Raw genomic sequence first — 17,315 nt, 5'->3', positions numbered from 1 at the left:
TGTCACTTTAATAATAATCATTGTTATTATCAATATTATTATTATTATTATACATACAATAAGTACAGGTACAGGTACAGAGTTACGATACGAATATACGTATGCACATTTATATGCTAATATATTCACGATACAACTTTTACTATCATAGGCAGACCGGGCAGACCCGTTGTCGTCGAAATTTCTGTTTCGATCACTCCTTTGAAATATCCAATTTTTATAATTCTCATCTCGGATCTATCAAATTCGGAACATAATTGAAGCGTGAAAAATTAATTGACAAGCGTCGCTTGTGCGGTCCCCTTGAGATATTTCAATTCGGCAGATTGAATACGAGGTCAGGCAGGGTGAGAATTAATGGCCCAAAAAAAAATGAAGCAAAAAAAATAATTTCAGGGGCGAGCGTTGATTTAGTTTTTCTATCGGTTTGGTGGTTTTTTTTTTTTTTTTGTTGCTGCTTCATCACTGAAAGTAAAACCACGTTGCGTACGGCCGTTTTGTTTCACTAGCCTTGATACAGAAACGCTGATTTTTTTTTTTTACTGTTTTCATAGTCGGTTCCGCCTCACCTTCCCCTACGCAGTGACCTCAGTCAGACCTATAAAGTTGGGAAGAGAGCAACGGATTGCGCATGTATGTATGTACACAAATGTATATGTATAGATATGTATGTAGTAGGGTGCAGTTGCGCATGCGCGTACAACGGTTTTTTCAACTTGTTCTTTTTGGTTTTTTTCCTTTTTTCTTATCGCGGCTTATTTCCGCGTGCCGCTTACATTTTACGAGTCACCGATATACACAAATACGAGTAGCGATACTTCCCTATTCTAATGATCCATACCCCGTTGATTTCAGAATTGCCTGGTTTCCGCCAACGGTAACCACTGCGCGGTCGCCCCTCGACCCGCCAATACCTCGTTAAATAAATCACGTTGACTCTTCGCCGAGACCACGCATCTGGCCAGAGCTTCGCTCGGTCCGAGCAGACTGTCGTGTAGCACGAGGAACTCGATACTGCCACGGGACAGAGATTCCCTACCCAAATCGAAGGTCAATGCCTCGTTCCATACGGGATTCGTAGTGTTGCGCTGCACTCCGGATTTTCGTTTTTTCAAACGCTTACCGTCGTCCGAGAAAACGCTCACCTGCGACACGAGGAAACGAGATTATCGTCGAGATTGGCGAAAGGTAGAGTTCAATAATGAGGCGGCCAAAATTTAATGAGATTAGTTTGAAATCTGACTAATTACGATCGATTTCCAAGAATACCTTGACGCAGGGGTCGGAACTGGTCCTGGCGTCGTCGACGACCCTCAGATTGCGCGCTTTGATCACCATTACCGTGAGTCTTTCGGCCGATGGTAGGAAGGACATGGACACCATTAGTTCACCGAGTTCGGCCCTGACGTCCCTCTCCGTGCACCGTAGTATAGGTTTGCTCATTATCGCCCTCGAGCCCAGATCCACCGACGACAGGGGCAGCCGGACGCATCCGATGCTCCGGTGGCGCGATAGCGCGTCGAAATCGTAGATGAGAATTTCGAGGGTCTTCCACAAGGCGGTCGCGGGCTTCACCTCGAATACGAAGTCCTCGTCGAAGACTGAAAGGCCGAATAAAATTAACCGGAGTTTCGGAGTTTCGGAGGGTAAGTGTTGCGGTGCGTACCTGGGTTCAACGTTCGCTTGTGAATCCTCGTCTGCCATACGTTACTGCGATCGGGCAAAAGTCTGATCTTTGCGTACGGGTCCGCCGTACCGCTCAACTCTCGACCTTGCAGATTGCGCGCCTTTCGACAGATCGAGTTCTCAATTTTGTACCTCATTGTTTGTTGTTTTTTTTCAATCATACACAGCGGGCTCATCGATACGCACCTCGATCAACCGGACGGTCAAAATCCCAGCCGGTGCGTCGTAGACGAGGCTCGTCAAAAGTTCTCCTCGCGCGTCCTCGTCGGAAGCAGGTGCAGCGGGATCCCGATCGTCGGGCTGCTGCGATGAAGATTTTTGCCAACGGGATCAGGTAAATCTCTAGAGGCGAGAAAAAAAAAAACGCGCATCATACTGACCGTTCGGTAGAGCGTGGTGTCGATTTTCGCAGGATCGAGCCTCGTCTGCATACTGGGTATCGTTCGGCAAGGCTTCGTCAGGACGATCAGATTCTCCGTTGCGACGAGGCGGACGGATTCCGGTAGGGGTGCGGGGAAATGTCCGACTCTCGAAGGACTCGTGGGTATCGCGAGGGCACCCTCGGTCTCCGAAAGGGACGCTGCCGCGCCACGGGTCGACGATCATTCGAAGAACGGTTCAATTATTGTTAAGAGGCTGTAGGAGGGTCCCGAGGGGACCCGGTTAATCGAGAATATCGCTCTCACCCCCCAAGTTCTCCTTGGTGGCGAGCGCTCCCGGCCAAACGGACTCGTCGCTGTCGCTGTTCGCATCCTTGTTCGGGTCACTGCGCCCACCGACCAGGAGTTGACGGGATCTGGCTGCCTCCTCGCGGTCCAGAATGTCCTCCTCGAACCTGTCCAGGTACACGAAATACACATGTCGTAAAGTGAACCTTATCCTTGCCACGTATATCCTACCAGTTGAGCGGCCCCCATACCGCACTGCCACCAAGGACTATCCGGAACTTGGCGCAGATCGTGTAGACGACGACACCGAGCAGCGTGCCGACACTCGCACACGCTACCCCTAACCCCACCAGCGTAACAACCCCGTCGACACTTCGGATGTCCATCGAGATACGACGCTGGCTAAAATCGACATGGACGAGGGAACAGAAACGCGGATTTGTTAAATATATATATATATATATATATATAGGGGTAGGTATACATATTGTATACCTATATATAAACAGCTGTATCGGTGACAGATAATTTGACAGCTACAGCTGAAATCTGAGGCTGTTGATACAACACGCTAGCAGCTGATAAATTCGACTGTAGTTTTGATTCACGCTTGCGCACAAAATCTGGGTGTGCAATTTCACGTTGTCCTCTCTGTATAATTGCACTGCGTGGGTGTACGCGTGTATTTGTCAGTCCGCGAGCGTACTCGCGATATTAGTCTTCGGTTTTGATCATTTGCGAAATATTTTTTTACCTCCCATGTTGAGTTGAGTCAGAAGATTCGAAGGAGAGTGATTCAGAGTCTTCGGGAAGTCCGTTGTCCTTATTACAGCGTTACAATTTTATAGTTACCCTTGCAGGGGATGATTTTTGCTTCCTTATCTTTATTAAACGTACGCGCTTTGCGGTCTTATTTCTTTTGTTCACCGCTGGAAGCAGCACCTAGTGGATAATGAATTGACTGCGAGGCGGACTCTTTGTAAACATTTTTTAACAGTTCCACCGTTCGCTTACAGATGGCAAGGGTGATTATTTTTGAACTTGTTGCATCAAAATTTTCGATAATCGTTTTTCTAATCGTGTACCCACATAAGTACGAATTAGTACATTGAACATCCTCGATCCCCTTTTCATTTCAATTAGTTCGTTTGATTTTTGCGAAACGTACGAGACGTATCACTAGGCCCTCGAGCTACGCCCCTGAGCTTCGAAGCTTTGAAAAGTTGTAGCGTTCGAAAACGTAACAGATTGGAACGAAGAGAGGAGGTGGGGGTGGCGTGCGTATGGCAGTTAAAAGTGGGAGGTGGGTTCGGCACATTGTGTCGAATGAAGGGCTGGGTGTTGTGATTAGTTTTTAGTTAACACCGATGATAATACTGGTGAAATAAAGTAAGAAAACGGTTTTTCGAAAGTGATCATTTCACCCGTGTTAATACTATGTGGATTTAATAGGGTGTAAAAAAATAACTCGGGACCCCATCAAGCGGCAGGTGAGCTTGTTCATTCCTTCAGGTATTTGGGCGTTGACCACAATCTCGCCACGACACTTCGACTGCTTCTGACTAACGCCAAGGGACCGGGTTATTTTATAACCCAGATAACCTCGCCTCGATTATCGACCGATAATTCCCCTCAATATTTGTCTCATGAAGAGGAGATTACGGACTGGGCACGTGTACCGATTCAATATAGCGAGATCCAGTTTGTGTAAAAATATAAAAGGAGGGGCGTTGACGGCGTGTATTATTTTGAGCAATTCGAATCTGACGCTTAGGTCATCAGCTCGTGAAATCATCAGGTGGTTTTTCATACGACTTTTTGGACGACGTTCGAGATTCTCTTTGAAAATTCATTCTTCGAAAATCGTATTATCGAGTGAAGTTCGTCCTATTTTTGACGGACTTCTCCGTTTTAGAAATGCCGTAATAAACGTTTACGTAGTGTGTCACCCATCGCTTATTAAAACCATCCGCAAACTTAATTAGTCTGGCTGCAGTCACCTATAATATCCTTCCCAAGAGTTGTACCGTTAAAATTTTTCATAATAGAGCCGTGACAAATGCGGTATTAAATGCCGAAATGCACGACTTGAATATTGACGAAGTACGTACTTGCCATGTTTGGACACGTGTGAATATGTTATTAGATCACAACTATTGTTAGAATGATCCTTTGTGCAAACTTCTGATCCACCTGAGCAACTGTCTTTTTTACCTCTTGTTATTCGCCATTAAAATTTCAGGAATCGAATCGCTGCACGTTAAATTGTTACCGGGTGTTGACACAGTTTGGGCAATTTTTGATTAATTGAAAACTGATGCACCAAACCTTCTGTAACTTCTCTCACTTTCAACAAGTGCGAATGAAAAATCTTGCCCATTTTTTTGTATTCATAAGCTATCTGGATCCCGAAACCGTACTAATTAAATACAGGTCATAGGGTCTCTACCATAGAATGAGTGGGTGTGAGTACATGAATTCCGTTGGTTGTTTTATTATGGCTCATTTCTCAGTTAGCTAAGCTGCGGTGCAGGCTGTACCAATTTCCAACATCTTCTCAGTCAATATAAAGTGATTTTGTTTGATCAGATCGGTTTGATTATAAAGTGAATGCTTGTATCGTGGTTCCCAAAGGGATAATTCAAATAATGGAATAAATAATTCTGACAGCGTTTGTCGAAGTAGAGACACCCTCCACCACCAGAATGTTGCACCCATTGTTCTATTTGGGTTGGCAAAAAAATAAAATATTTCAACAAAGGTAATCCAAAAATACCATGATGTAATAATATATAAATAGAAATTTTGTCATTCTTCGAAAGGCTTGTGAGGTTGTGTTATTCATATAGGCATATGACTATAGACCATAGGTAACAAGCTTGTTCGTGTTCGGTCTCCATGACATTAATGGAGCATGTTTGCCCACACAAAACAGGATAATATCTACTGTAAGGATTACATCATTATTCGATCATTGCAAACTTTCATACTGAAGGACTCAGTGACTGTTCCAATTCATCTATGTTTCAAATTTTGATTTTCACTTTGCTTCACTAAGTGAATTATTCGATTCTTCCCTTGGCAAGCAAGTATCAAACTCTATTTGGTAAAACGCAGCTCTAGCTCGTTTATGGAAATACTGGTCTCTTGTCTCTTCTAAGAAAAATAAGGCCTACATACGTGCATCGGTACCTGTAATTGACATACAGCTAATTGGTGCATGGTTGAGGATTTGTTTATGCGTTGCGAGTGCTGGCAATGAAAAATTTCATGATTCAAACAATTTCAAAAAGCTCATATATTTATTCACAATACCATCCAAATTTCAATTGATATCCTCTTATTTTCACAGAAAAAATGTGGTGGCTAACATTTGCGATATGCTTAGCCTGTGCGTATGGGCAAGTACCTGATAATGTGGATCCAAATCGTGGCACATGGAACAGGTACAATGAAAATCAAGACCGAGATCGAGACCAGAATCTCGGTTTTGGATACAGAAATAGCGGTGGCCAGAATGACAATGTCATAATTAAAGAAGCGTGAGTAATATCTGAAGTGAAAAATTTTACGTAGATAGTTTAGAGGGAATGATAACGTATGGTTTAACAAATTGATTAGTTTATTGAACCGCATGGTGAATTTATTTTACAGGAATGATACTTACGATATTAAATTTTCCAATGCATATCGAGAATCCTCGAGTCGGATACCAGACCCTATGTGAGCATGGCAAATGTGTGGAAATGTACATACTGTGAATGCTTTTGAATATAGTTTCCAAGCTGCTAGCTAACACCATGTCCGACTCTGACCCTAATCATATATTGTGTACTAATGAATTTTTGTCACATTCAGTAGTGCCCAACATGTTACTTGTTTTATGTGTCACAACATGTAGTAATTTGGCTTCTAGACAAAACTCTTAGTAACAAATAATATTTGGATGTGTTGATATTTCGAGGATGTTGAAAATGAAATCAATATATTCTGGTTCAAGGATAAAACATTATTATATTTATTTATAGGACTTATTTCGTCGTTTCTTCACGCATGGTGCGCCCTGACCAAATATATCGAGTGGCCGTCAACGTGCTGTCAAGTCCGTTGCCTTTAACCATACGATCATCCATACAGTGGAACGGTATCGAAATAGCAGCTGCTCACGAAGATGTCAAAGAAGGAATACCAGAAACTTTGATGATGCGAATTCCACCGACATCGATCACAGGAGATTATAGACTTCGGGTTGAGGGATTGTACAACTCACTAAGCGGAGGTCAAGCTTTTCTTAATGAAACAAAATTGACATTCAGTCAGAGATCTATGACGATTTTCATACAACTCGATAAGCCTGTATACATGCAAGGACAAACCGTGAGATTTAGAACTATTCCCATCAATACAGAACTACGAACATTCAATGATCCCGTTGACGTATACATGCTTGATCCAAAGGGAAGAATAATGAGAAGATGGCTCAGTCGACAAAGTAACTTAGGGACTGTTTCCTTGACATATCAACTCTCCGATCAACCCGTATTTGGGGAATGGAAGATCCAGATCATAGCGCAGGGGCAGATAGAGGAGAAGAACTTTTTGGTTGAAGAATATTATCAAACGCGATTCGAAGTTAACGTGACAATGCCGGCATTCTTTTTCGACAATGATCAGTACCTTCATGGTATAATTAATGCTAATTTTACATCTGGAGCTCCGGTCAGAGGGAATCTCACATTAAAAGCAAGTTTTCGACCCATCGACAGATTGCATTCAACTTCGGTGCAAAATGAAATACCTGACAAATACTTTAACTTTGACGAATATTATCCGGCCTGGTTCAATAAACCGGACAAATTCCAGTATGACAGAATACCTGTCCTAAGATTTTTCAACGGCACTTATAACTTCAAGTACCCGATGCAAGAACTGCTTCAGTATGCTCCTTCTTTGGACAGGATGGAGGTTACAGTCACAGCAACCGTGGGAGAAAGATTCTTGGAAGAAATAATCACGGGATATTCTACAGCTAGGATTTACAACTCCAGCATAAAAATTCACTTTTTTGGAGGTTCGCCGCAAGTTTTTAAACCACCCATGCCTTTCCATTTGAATATAGTTGCGTCCTTCCATGACGATTCACCTTTGAGACAAACTCAGCTGACAAATGCTAGAATGGAAGTGAGATCAGATATTGAAATGCGTGGAGGGGGCCGACGATCCATTGACACGCAATATTTGAGACCCAGTGCGTACAGCGATGCCATATGGTCGATGAAAATTGATCTCAAAAGCCAATTGGGACTCGACGATAGTCCGCAGAGAGCACAACAAGTGTTGAATGATGTTGCTTCAATGAAAATATACGCTTACTTAGTCGATGGGGAAGGTTATAGAGCCCAGAGTGAATTGCTATTACTCGCTCACGAATCTCCAAATCATAAGCAAATCAAGGTCTCCACGTCAACAGAAAACGCCAAAGTCGGGGAGTACATCATCCTACACGTACAGACTAATTATTACATCGACTATTTCAACTACATCATAATGTCTAAAGGAACAATTTTACTCAACGATCAAGAGAGTATGCAAGATAATATTAGGACTCTGGCGATACCACTGAGTCCGGATATGGCTCCGGTAGCCACAGCTGTAGTTTATCACGTGGGACGTTACGGAGAAGTCATTGCCGACTCCTTGACGTTTCCCGTCAATGGTATTTCCAGGAACAATTTCACTCTGTTCATAAACAACAAGAAGGCAAGGACGGGTGAAAACGTTGAGATCGCAATTTACGGAGAGCCCGGAGCTTACGTTGGTTTATCTGGTATCGACAGATCGTTTTATACGATGCAAGCTGGTAACGAGTTGACCTATGCCAATGTCATATCTAAGATGGCTCACTTTGGCGAAGAGACAAATGGCACTCACTTTCACTCGTGGTTGTCCCATGGAGGAGATCCTGATGAGCAGGTATATTTTCCATCATCGACTTACGGAATCGACGTTAACAGAACTTTCGAATATATTGGTTTGGTAGTCTTCACTGACGCTGTCATATACAGAAGACCCGAGAATTGTAACAGGACTCAAGGTTTTGCGGAATGCTTGACCGGCAGATGTTACAGGATAGAGAAAAAGTGTGACGGAGTATTGGACTGCGAAGATGGGACGGATGAAGCACTGTGTACTCAAGGAAATGCGACAGAGCTTGCCAACTTCAGAAAATGGAGATTCAACAGGATTCAAAGGCAGTACGAAAACGTCTGGCTATGGAAAGACATCAACATCGGACCTCATGGGAGGCAGATATTCAATATCGATGTACCCAAAAGGCCTGTCCATTGGATGGTCACAGCCTTCAGCATGAGCCCTACAATTGGATTTGGGATGTTGCCAAAGGCCATAGAATATATCGGAGTGTTGCCTTTTTACATCAACGTTGAAATGCCAAGTAACAGTAAACAAGGAGAACAGGTTGGAATTCGAGTTTCAGTTTTCAATTACATGAAACAGCACATCGAGGCAATTGTGGTGTTGGCGGATTCGAAGGATTATAAATTCGTGCATGTCGAAGCAAACGGTATCGTACAATCTTACAGGCCTAGAACCTCGTTCGGTGAACATCAATTCTTCATTTGGATACCTGCACAGGATGCTTCGGTTGTTTATTTACCGATAGTACCCACGAGACTAGGAGATATCAAGGTTCACATATACGCAACTACACTCATCGGCAGAGATCAAGTGACGCGCACTCTACACGTTGAGCCTGATGGTCTGCCTCAGCATCGACATCAGTCGATACTCCTTGACTTGAGTAATCGAGCATACGTTTTCCAGTACATGCATGTTAATATCACCGAAACACCGATTATACCTTACGACGAAGATCGTTACTATATATTTGGTTCGAACAAGGCAATAATAAGTATTGTCGGTGACGTGGTTGGTCCAATATTCCCCACAATGCCTGTAAATGCTACGAGTTTAATCGGCCTTCCTATGGACAGTGCGGAGCAAAACATGTTCAGTTTTGCTGCGAATATGTACACGACTCTCCATATGAGATTGTTGAATCAGCGTAATAGGACCCAAGAAAAGGACAGCTTTTACTACATGAACATCGGATATCAAAGACAATTATCATTCATGCAAATGGACGGATCGTTCAGTTTGTTCAGAAGCGACTGGAATCAATCAGCTTCGAGCGTTTGGTTGACAGCTTACTGCGCTAGGATATTCCAAGAGGCGCGATTTTATGAATGGGAAAATTATCTGTACATCGATCCAGATGTAATTGCGCAATCGGTTTCATGGATACTGCGGCATCAAACGCCAGAGGGTTCCTTCTACGAAATAACATGGCTGCCTGATCGCAAGATGAACAGCTCTCTCAATTATTTCGACGATCCCATCCGACATAGAAACATATCGCTGACTGCCCATTGTTTGATCACTCTAGAAACTGTCAAGGACTTAACGGGTGGTTTAGGTGCTCAAGTATCCGTGGCTGCAGTTAATGCGGTGAGATGGCTTGAAAGAAATTTAGGATTGTTAGACAGAAGTGGAAAGCCATACGAAGTGGCAATCGTTGCCTATGCTCTGCTACTTGCCAAAGCCTCGTCTGCGGAGTATGCCTTTGATATTTTAGCCAGGATGGCGAGGAGAGAAGACGGTCTCACTTATTGGGGGAGAGAAGTTGTCCCTCTGCCGCCACAAAAATTAGAAAATCAGAAGCCGTTCTCTTTGCCACGTCTTCCATACGCTTATGATTCCGAAAACATTGAAACAACCGCTTACGCGCTTCTGGTGCACGTAGCTAGACAAGAAGTGATGACCGAACCTATTGTCAAATGGCTCAATGCCCAACGTTTGACCGATGGAGGGTGGGCCTCGACTCAAGACACCGCATGGGCTATGAAAGCTTTGATGGACTATACCGTAAGATCGAGAATCAGGGACGTCAGTTCCTTACAGGTCACTGTGGAAGCCACTGCTTTACCTGGGAAGACCAAGACGCTGTACGTAAACAACAAAAACTTGGCAAGACTCCAAACCATCGAGGTAAAATGTTACATTTCTTTTATCGATCCCAGCATTCTCATTACAACTGTCGGTCGATTGAATAAATTTAATTTCACCTTTTGTTCTTTCTCTTTTTTGTCGTTATAGATACCGGAGGCATGGGGTACAGTTAAAGTGCAAGCCAAAGGAGCTGGTTACGCCATATTACAAATGTCTGTCCAATACAATGTCGATATCAAGAAATTCCAAACACAACCACCTGTCAGAGCCTTTGATTTAGTGACCCGAGCTAATTTCCATGGAAGGAATCAGTCTCACATCACCTATACCAGCTGCCAAAAGTTAGCAACGAGTTAGCTCACATTATTTATAGATTCCATCACTTCGTGCCCTAATAATCATCGATCTCTCGCCACAGATGGACAAATACCAACGAGTCCTCGCGCTCTGGGATGGCTGTTTTGGACGTCACAATCCCGACAGGATATATCATACAGCAACAGAACTTGGATAGATATATTTTGTCCAGGCAAGTTCGGCTCCTGCAACGCGCTCGCTTCCAAGAGAAAAAAGTATTATTTTATTTCGATTATTTGGACGAAGAGGAGACTTGCGTAAACTTTACAATCGAAAGGTGGTACCCTGTCGCCAATATGTCGAGATATTTACCTATTAGAGTTTACGATTATTACGCACCCGGTGAGTATTCCTACGGTTCACATTTTTCGATAAGCTGCGAGAACGAAGTCTTTACGAGCCTAATTTACACGAATTTATCAATTTTGTTTGCAGAACGTTTCAACGAAACTATATTTGACTCGTTACCGACGTACATTTTGAACATTTGCGAGGTCTGCGGCAGCTCCCAATGTCCGTATTGTCACATATACAACGGGGCTATACTTTTGGCTACTCCCACCGGATTCGTACTGATGCTTTCACTGGTCGTGACCATAACGAGGTACTTCAGAACACAACAATTTAACGTAGGGTAGATTCAATAGACGTTGAATTCGATTTCAACGGACAGAGAGATTTCGAGAGACAGAGTTATTTCTCACTATAGAGTATCGAGAGAAAATGATCATCAAAAATCTTGTATAAAAACAAAAAGAATATTTAGACTACTCGAGAATCACTGTTTAAAGTTGTTTAATTTTAATACAGGATAAATTCGTATCATCTTTACCATATACTATATTTATACACATAATACGAATGTTGTTTTTGGTGAAATTCAACATCGCGTAAAACACGATAATTTTAATATGTATAGATTAAAAAAAGCCTAAGGATTCTCAGTATCAAGTTCAAAATATCGGAGTGTACTCAGAACGTTGTTAGTAACTTCACCGGAGTTGCCTTATCGAGATATAATATGTTATAGGGATATACGATATATTATAATATATATTTTTTAGATCGACGAACAAACTGAGTTATCATGCTATTCATTTTTAAATAGTTACACTACGTTAAGGATATAACTTTTTGATACGTCGCCACGTTCATCGTAGCTATTTGTGTAAAAAGTTAGATTTGTTTTTTGTTTTTAATAACGTTTATAGACTCTTATTCTTCGACGCAATACTCGAAAAAAATACACGTAACATTTTCAACCTTTTATATCATCGATGGCTCGTCGACGAAATGCCGAAAGCGATATTACAGGTCGTAACAACGACGAGGGCTTTGTATTTATCGTCTGACAAAGTGGTACAAAGTAAAGTTTTAACACGCACGATACTTGTGAAGCAGAATTACCGTTTTTCGGTAGGCATAAGAGAAACGATATTGGGACTAGTTATTTGTTGCAAATTGAAATTCTCCGTCCATTTTTAATGTTTCAAAGAAATTACTTGTGAAAACAAATGTCAGCATCTGATGCATTTCATGTATACATACTTATATTTCGGTTTGGTTACGACGAATTCATTCAAGTGTGATCTTGGGAGGCAAATTGCTGGTAAATTCATAACTAAGCCACGTGTCATTTTGTCTTCGCTATAGTAAAATAGTTATTTATTTTATTGATCCACTTGTCAAAGACTTTGTAAACCAAATCTTCAACTTAATATTATTCCATCCAGATCTATAATTTTTAAGTTAACTTTTAAGCTAGTTTTTTATTTTAGGGAATTAACGCTGCTTTTGAAAAACAGTTTAGATACTCGATAAACACCACGCTGAATTTGTACCATTACGTAATGTACAAAAATATTTCACTCACTTCGAGTCCGATGCCATGTGTCTGTTTTTTAACTAAATAACATTAAACCACGAGGGTGCCTTTCCGATTGTATTTTATTTTTTTTACCTAAGGAATGAAAATAAAGTCCATTTTCATCTTATATTATCTTTGGTGGTAAAGATAATTTTTTTTTTCAAAAGCAGTAAAATTGAGTCTCATAAAGCCGTCCATATTATAGCGTATAGGCTTATTGCAAAACAAAAATGTAATTCATATTTTAAAAGAAAAAAAAGTAGTTTATATTTTAAAAGTTGCGATATTATTCTATTTAATTTCAATGATATACCATACTATCTGGAAGCATACGAAGTATATGATCTTTTTATACAAGATTTTAAAAAATAAGAAGAAAAAAAACCAGTACCTAAAACAAACGACCAACGCACAGAGAATATAACGACATCGTATTGCAATTAATAATAAATATTTAGTCGATGAATCGTACGTTGGACATGTTTTTATGTTTTATAACGTTTATCTAAATAAACTGTGAAAAAATATTTCTCCGAATTCAGCTTATTCGCTGCTTGACCTCGACGTGGACATCGATTCAAATTCGCATGCTTATCTTACGATTCAGTGAATAATTAAGTCCATAAAAATTGTGCAGCATCTTCGCGCTCAATATACAATATTACATTTATATCAACGAACTAAAATAACTGTGGAAAAATCAAAAGAAATTTAAATCAGGGCTTCGAATATTTTCACAAGATTTTTTATGTTTTTGAAGCAATCTTTAATATAGCAACATAGTCAGTCTTACAATAATAAGCCAAAATACAATCTTCATATCAAGCCGTATGGAGCGGATGAAAATAATTTCAAAAATCAATCAGATCCCAAAAGAAAAAAAATTTGTTATACACCTAATTTTCGTAATAGTAAAAATTTCATCAGCTCCCTAGATAATTTTTCACTTCTTTCCTTTTTTTTTCTCTCCTTTTTATTTCACTTTAGTTTTTTCATTATTTTATATAACTTTACACATAATAAGACTTTTTATCTTCGGCAACTTAATTTTATCAATTGGAATACGACAATATTCCTCGTTGCCAAAAATTCTGAAATCTAAATTTTTTTAATTCAATTTATACAACTTTCCTTACTCGTTTGGCGTTAAAAGATACGAACTTGCTGTAATTAGAAGCAAGAGATCGACGTTGAAAAAAAAAAAAATTGATAATATTGATGTATATTATATTGTACATTCGATTAAAAACTAAAGAGCTTTCTCTCTGTTACTATAATCGTTTGACAGCTGAGTTTCATTTATGATAATTAACTACATTAAAATACGTATTTTCTTAGTAATAATTTAGAAAAAATATGAAATTATCTCGGTTAATGAAAAAATATTTATCGGATACTAAGTTTTCGCCCCCTTTGCGACAAGTTCAATTTGAAGCTAGCTGTATATTTCGTAAAATAATATCATATTATCATCATCACCATCATCGTCATCATCTTTCTTCCTCTAAGAATACAGCGGTAAAAAAAATAAAACGTTCACAAAGCTTGATGAATTTATATACACCTCAGACCCTGAGGTAAAAGATCATCAGAATAGGAGTTACATTCGTAGTTGACTTCCTTTTTTTCCAATTTTTTTCTTCTTCCTTTTTTTGAAATTTTATTTATGTTACAAACATCTATCTACTATGTACTTCGCGCCAAATAATTAATTACATACGAAACGCACTACGTGATTATAAAACTATGGTCAAGCTGTGCAAGATGGTTTTCTTTTCCTTTATTTTTCTTTCTTGTTCTCTGTTTTTTTACGTTTTTTTTTTTAATTTTTTTTTTTTATAAATACTCTTTCATCCACTATATCCTTAGTTTAAACTAAAAATTAAAAAGAAGATAGTTGATACAAATATATAGATATATTATATTATGTATTATAATAGATAGGTATTTCATGAAACATTTAAAGCCTTACATAAAATATACATTGTGCATTGGTTTTGTTTTTTTTTAATTATTATTATTATTATTATTATTTATATCATTATATTATTATTATTATTTCTTAATTATTTTATTTTTTTGTTTCCATTCAAAATATGCAGCCGCCGCGCGATTATTGTGTATTGGCAAGTATGTACGTTTTTTGTATTATTTTATTTATTTGATTTTTTTTGTATTTTTTGCATGTTTTTTTATATTTTTTTTGGCTTTTCTCAAACTAAATTGTTATATTTATATTGTGTGTATATATATATATATTTATATTTACTGCTAGCGTTAGCGTTTTGTTTGATATAATAACTATATAGTATATAGGAATATTAAAAAATTTGGTAGAGATTTTTATTAATTTTTTTTTTTGTTTTTCTAAAATTAAAGCGTTATTTTATAGTATCAAATTTACCAGACAGGTTATAGAAAAATTGATCCAAGGTTCACTCGTAAAGATATGCACTTTCGTTATTATTAAACATAGTAGAAATATATTTTACATTTCAATAGTCATAAGATTTTAGGCAATTGATCGGTAAACGTTTGATAGGTTGGGTATTATCTATTGTGGATATGATTTTGGTTAAAATAGAAAACAAAAAATCTTATCAATTTCAAACTATGATGAGATCGAAATGTTGATAGTTTTCGTTGAATCATTTACCATATTTCAATTGAAATGCACCATATATGTATATGCATATAGTAGTTATAGAAACTAAATTCAGTCGATGTATAAGAATAGATATTAGGCATATTTCTCTAATGATCTACTCGCCGTTACGTCGTTAGTGATTGTTTGCCAAATATTTGTGATAAACTAACTAATGATAATAATCGAGAAATGTTTTGTAGCAAAAGTTTTGGTGGGTATTGTGAAATTTTCGTTATAATATTGTTTTTAGCTAATGTTGTAGTCTTACACTAATTGGACTTGACTTGCACAAATCTGTAAGTGCACAAAGAGAGTAAATTTATAAAATTAATGTTTTTTTTTTTCAAATTTTCAAAAGGTTTGAAAAGAAAACGCAACCAAACGCAGGCTTATTATCAAGAGATCTTATGAGATCATCGTCCGCTTACGGTACGTTGATCTTTCAATTGTAATTCCTAATCTGGGATAAACTTCATTCGTTTTGTATCCTTTAATTTTTTTAAATTTTAGCACGTCACGTGTCATAATTTGATAATAGTCACGTGAGTTTATTATCATTATTATTATTGATTTTTCCCTTATGACAGTTTGAAACATTCGTTGGTTATTAAAACCTTCCGGTCAATTTAAGAGACCGTTTATTAAAAGAACGCCAAATAGATAAAGTTGGACTTAGAGAGTTAAAATATCCACCCAATAATTATTTAGATTGATTTTTACATTCATTTATTTTCGTATCTTTTGCAGGAGTTCCAACATAGTATCATTTATGTTTCAACTTTTCCAATAAATCATTCATACTCAGAGCTAAGTTCCAATCAGAAGTATCGAACAACAATTCTTCTTGTCTCGAGTCATCCTGATCAACGTTAGAATTAATAATGGTCAACAGGATGTCGTTCAGAGCAAAGAAGGAAGAAATATTTCATTCATCTCATGTGTGATCGCAGATTTTGAGGATCTGAGAATGAGTCAAATACAATTTGGATTGAAACGTAGCCCAGGTAAAACACTGTAGCTGCATCTATTTATCTTTCGATTAATTAAATTTATATAAAAACTGAGCAAGTCATTGTAGAATGTTTTGTGGCAGTACTATAAGTAGATATATTGCGAGCTGCAAAGATCGAAAAGATGTTATGATCGAAGATACATGCCGGTTATTCAAACCTCCTTCGTGTTTGATATATCCTTTGATCATTTTGAGCTTGAATCAATTTATTATATATATCTATATCCAAAAAAAGGTAGATGTTGCCACAGTGTAATTATTCTATATTTCACACCATTTTACCTTCAAATTCAAGCGATTCAAACCTCGATAAAATTTTATTATTCAAATTACAGATGGATATGAAAAAATTAAAATTTAGGTATTAAAAATAATATTGATATTTACGTTAGAGACTAATATGGACCACGTCAATTGATATTTGGTTTTTCATTATTCCATTTTTCTTTTTTTTTTCTCTCTTTCTTTTTCGGATGGTAATCTTTCGATTGGATGTAGAAGTTTAACTCTTCGATAGAGGATAAATCAATGTTTGTACGTATGCAATATTTTCAAAGATATTGAAGATAACGTTGGGAGTTTGATGTTGCTTCATTATTTTTCCTTTTGCAAGTTATGAAATAAATCGTAGGTACTTTTTTTAAGCTAATATCTTACAGAAATGTAGAGCACAGCACGAATTAAAAAAAAAAAATTGAATAGTATATTTAATCAGGCGCTGCTCGTATTGATTCTAATATATATAATTTTTGTTTTTCAATTTGATAGAAATTCATCGATTAAGAACGATTTGCTCGATGCTTGACAAATCCATTTCATTATTATACTTGGCAGCCCAATATGACATATTTTTATTTACTTTATTATTATTATTATTATCGTTATTATTTTATTTATTTTTTAATCTGTGATAAAACTAACGTTGCGAGATTATTATTCTTACTTTTTCACAGATAATCGTGCAGGTCTTAATGATTCGCGGATCAGCCAACGCTGCTGATTCAACTGGATTCTTTTTCCTTGGAATCTGCAAAATTTTAGAAATCCTCT

General features: G+C 38.2%; 3 protein-coding genes across 8 annotated transcripts in view; 1 reads left to right on the top strand and 2 right to left on the bottom strand.

The window, feature by feature from the left end:
• Positions 1–23: 23 nt before the first annotated feature.
• LOC105686172 (synaptotagmin-5) lies at positions 24–3,243 on the bottom strand. Of its 4 annotated transcripts, XM_048652373.1 has the most exons (9): positions 2,850–3,125; positions 2,586–2,756; positions 2,373–2,521; positions 2,067–2,266; positions 1,873–1,989; positions 1,667–1,787; positions 1,270–1,601; positions 842–1,145; positions 24–598 (listed from the first exon to the last, which is right to left on the bottom strand). In XM_048652373.1, the coding sequence occupies exons 2-8, from the start codon at positions 2,738–2,740 to the stop codon at positions 852–854; spliced, it is 1,368 nt and encodes a 455-aa protein (XP_048508330.1). In that variant the 5' UTR covers positions 2,741–2,756; positions 2,850–3,125; the 3' UTR covers positions 24–598; positions 842–851. The 4 variants fall into 4 exon arrangements, with proteins under 4 accessions (XP_048508330.1, XP_048508329.1, XP_012256219.3 ...); XM_048652372.1 differs by having other exon boundaries at positions 24–1,145; positions 3,109–3,243; XM_012400796.3 differs by having other exon boundaries at positions 24–1,145.
• Positions 3,244–3,680: 437 nt separating this feature from the next.
• LOC105686607 (CD109 antigen) lies at positions 3,681–13,133 on the top strand. Of its 3 annotated transcripts, none has more exons than XM_048652364.1 (7): positions 3,681–3,844; positions 5,707–5,896; positions 6,009–6,077; positions 6,383–10,421; positions 10,530–10,723; positions 10,801–11,081; positions 11,175–13,133. In XM_048652364.1, exons 2-7 carry the CDS (start codon positions 5,712–5,714, stop codon positions 11,375–11,377), a joined length of 4,971 nt encoding a protein of 1,656 aa, XP_048508321.1. In that variant the 5' UTR covers positions 3,681–3,844; positions 5,707–5,711; the 3' UTR covers positions 11,378–13,133. The 3 variants fall into 3 exon arrangements, with proteins under 3 accessions (XP_048508321.1, XP_012257005.2, XP_048508322.1); XM_048652365.1 differs by lacking the exon at positions 3,681–3,844 and adding an exon at positions 4,498–5,115; XM_012401582.3 differs by lacking the exon at positions 6,009–6,077 and having other exon boundaries at positions 3,682–3,844.
• Positions 13,134–14,619: 1,486 nt separating this feature from the next.
• LOC105686661 (synaptic vesicle membrane protein VAT-1 homolog-like) overlaps positions 14,620–17,315 on the bottom strand; it is a 20,563-nt gene continuing 17,867 nt past the window's right edge. The window contains exon 7 of the mRNA XM_012401694.3: positions 14,620–17,292. Coding sequence (XP_012257117.2) covers positions 17,267–17,292 — 26 coding nt within the window. The 3' untranslated portion in view covers positions 14,620–17,266. The remainder of the gene's footprint in view (positions 17,293–17,315) is intronic.

This window comes from Athalia rosae, chromosome 3 (assembly GCF_917208135.1).
Source record: "Athalia rosae chromosome 3, iyAthRosa1.1, whole genome shotgun sequence".
Lineage (NCBI taxonomy): Eukaryota > Metazoa > Arthropoda > Insecta > Hymenoptera > Athaliidae > Athalia > Athalia rosae.
This window is presented reverse-complemented; position numbering and strand designations above follow the sequence as displayed.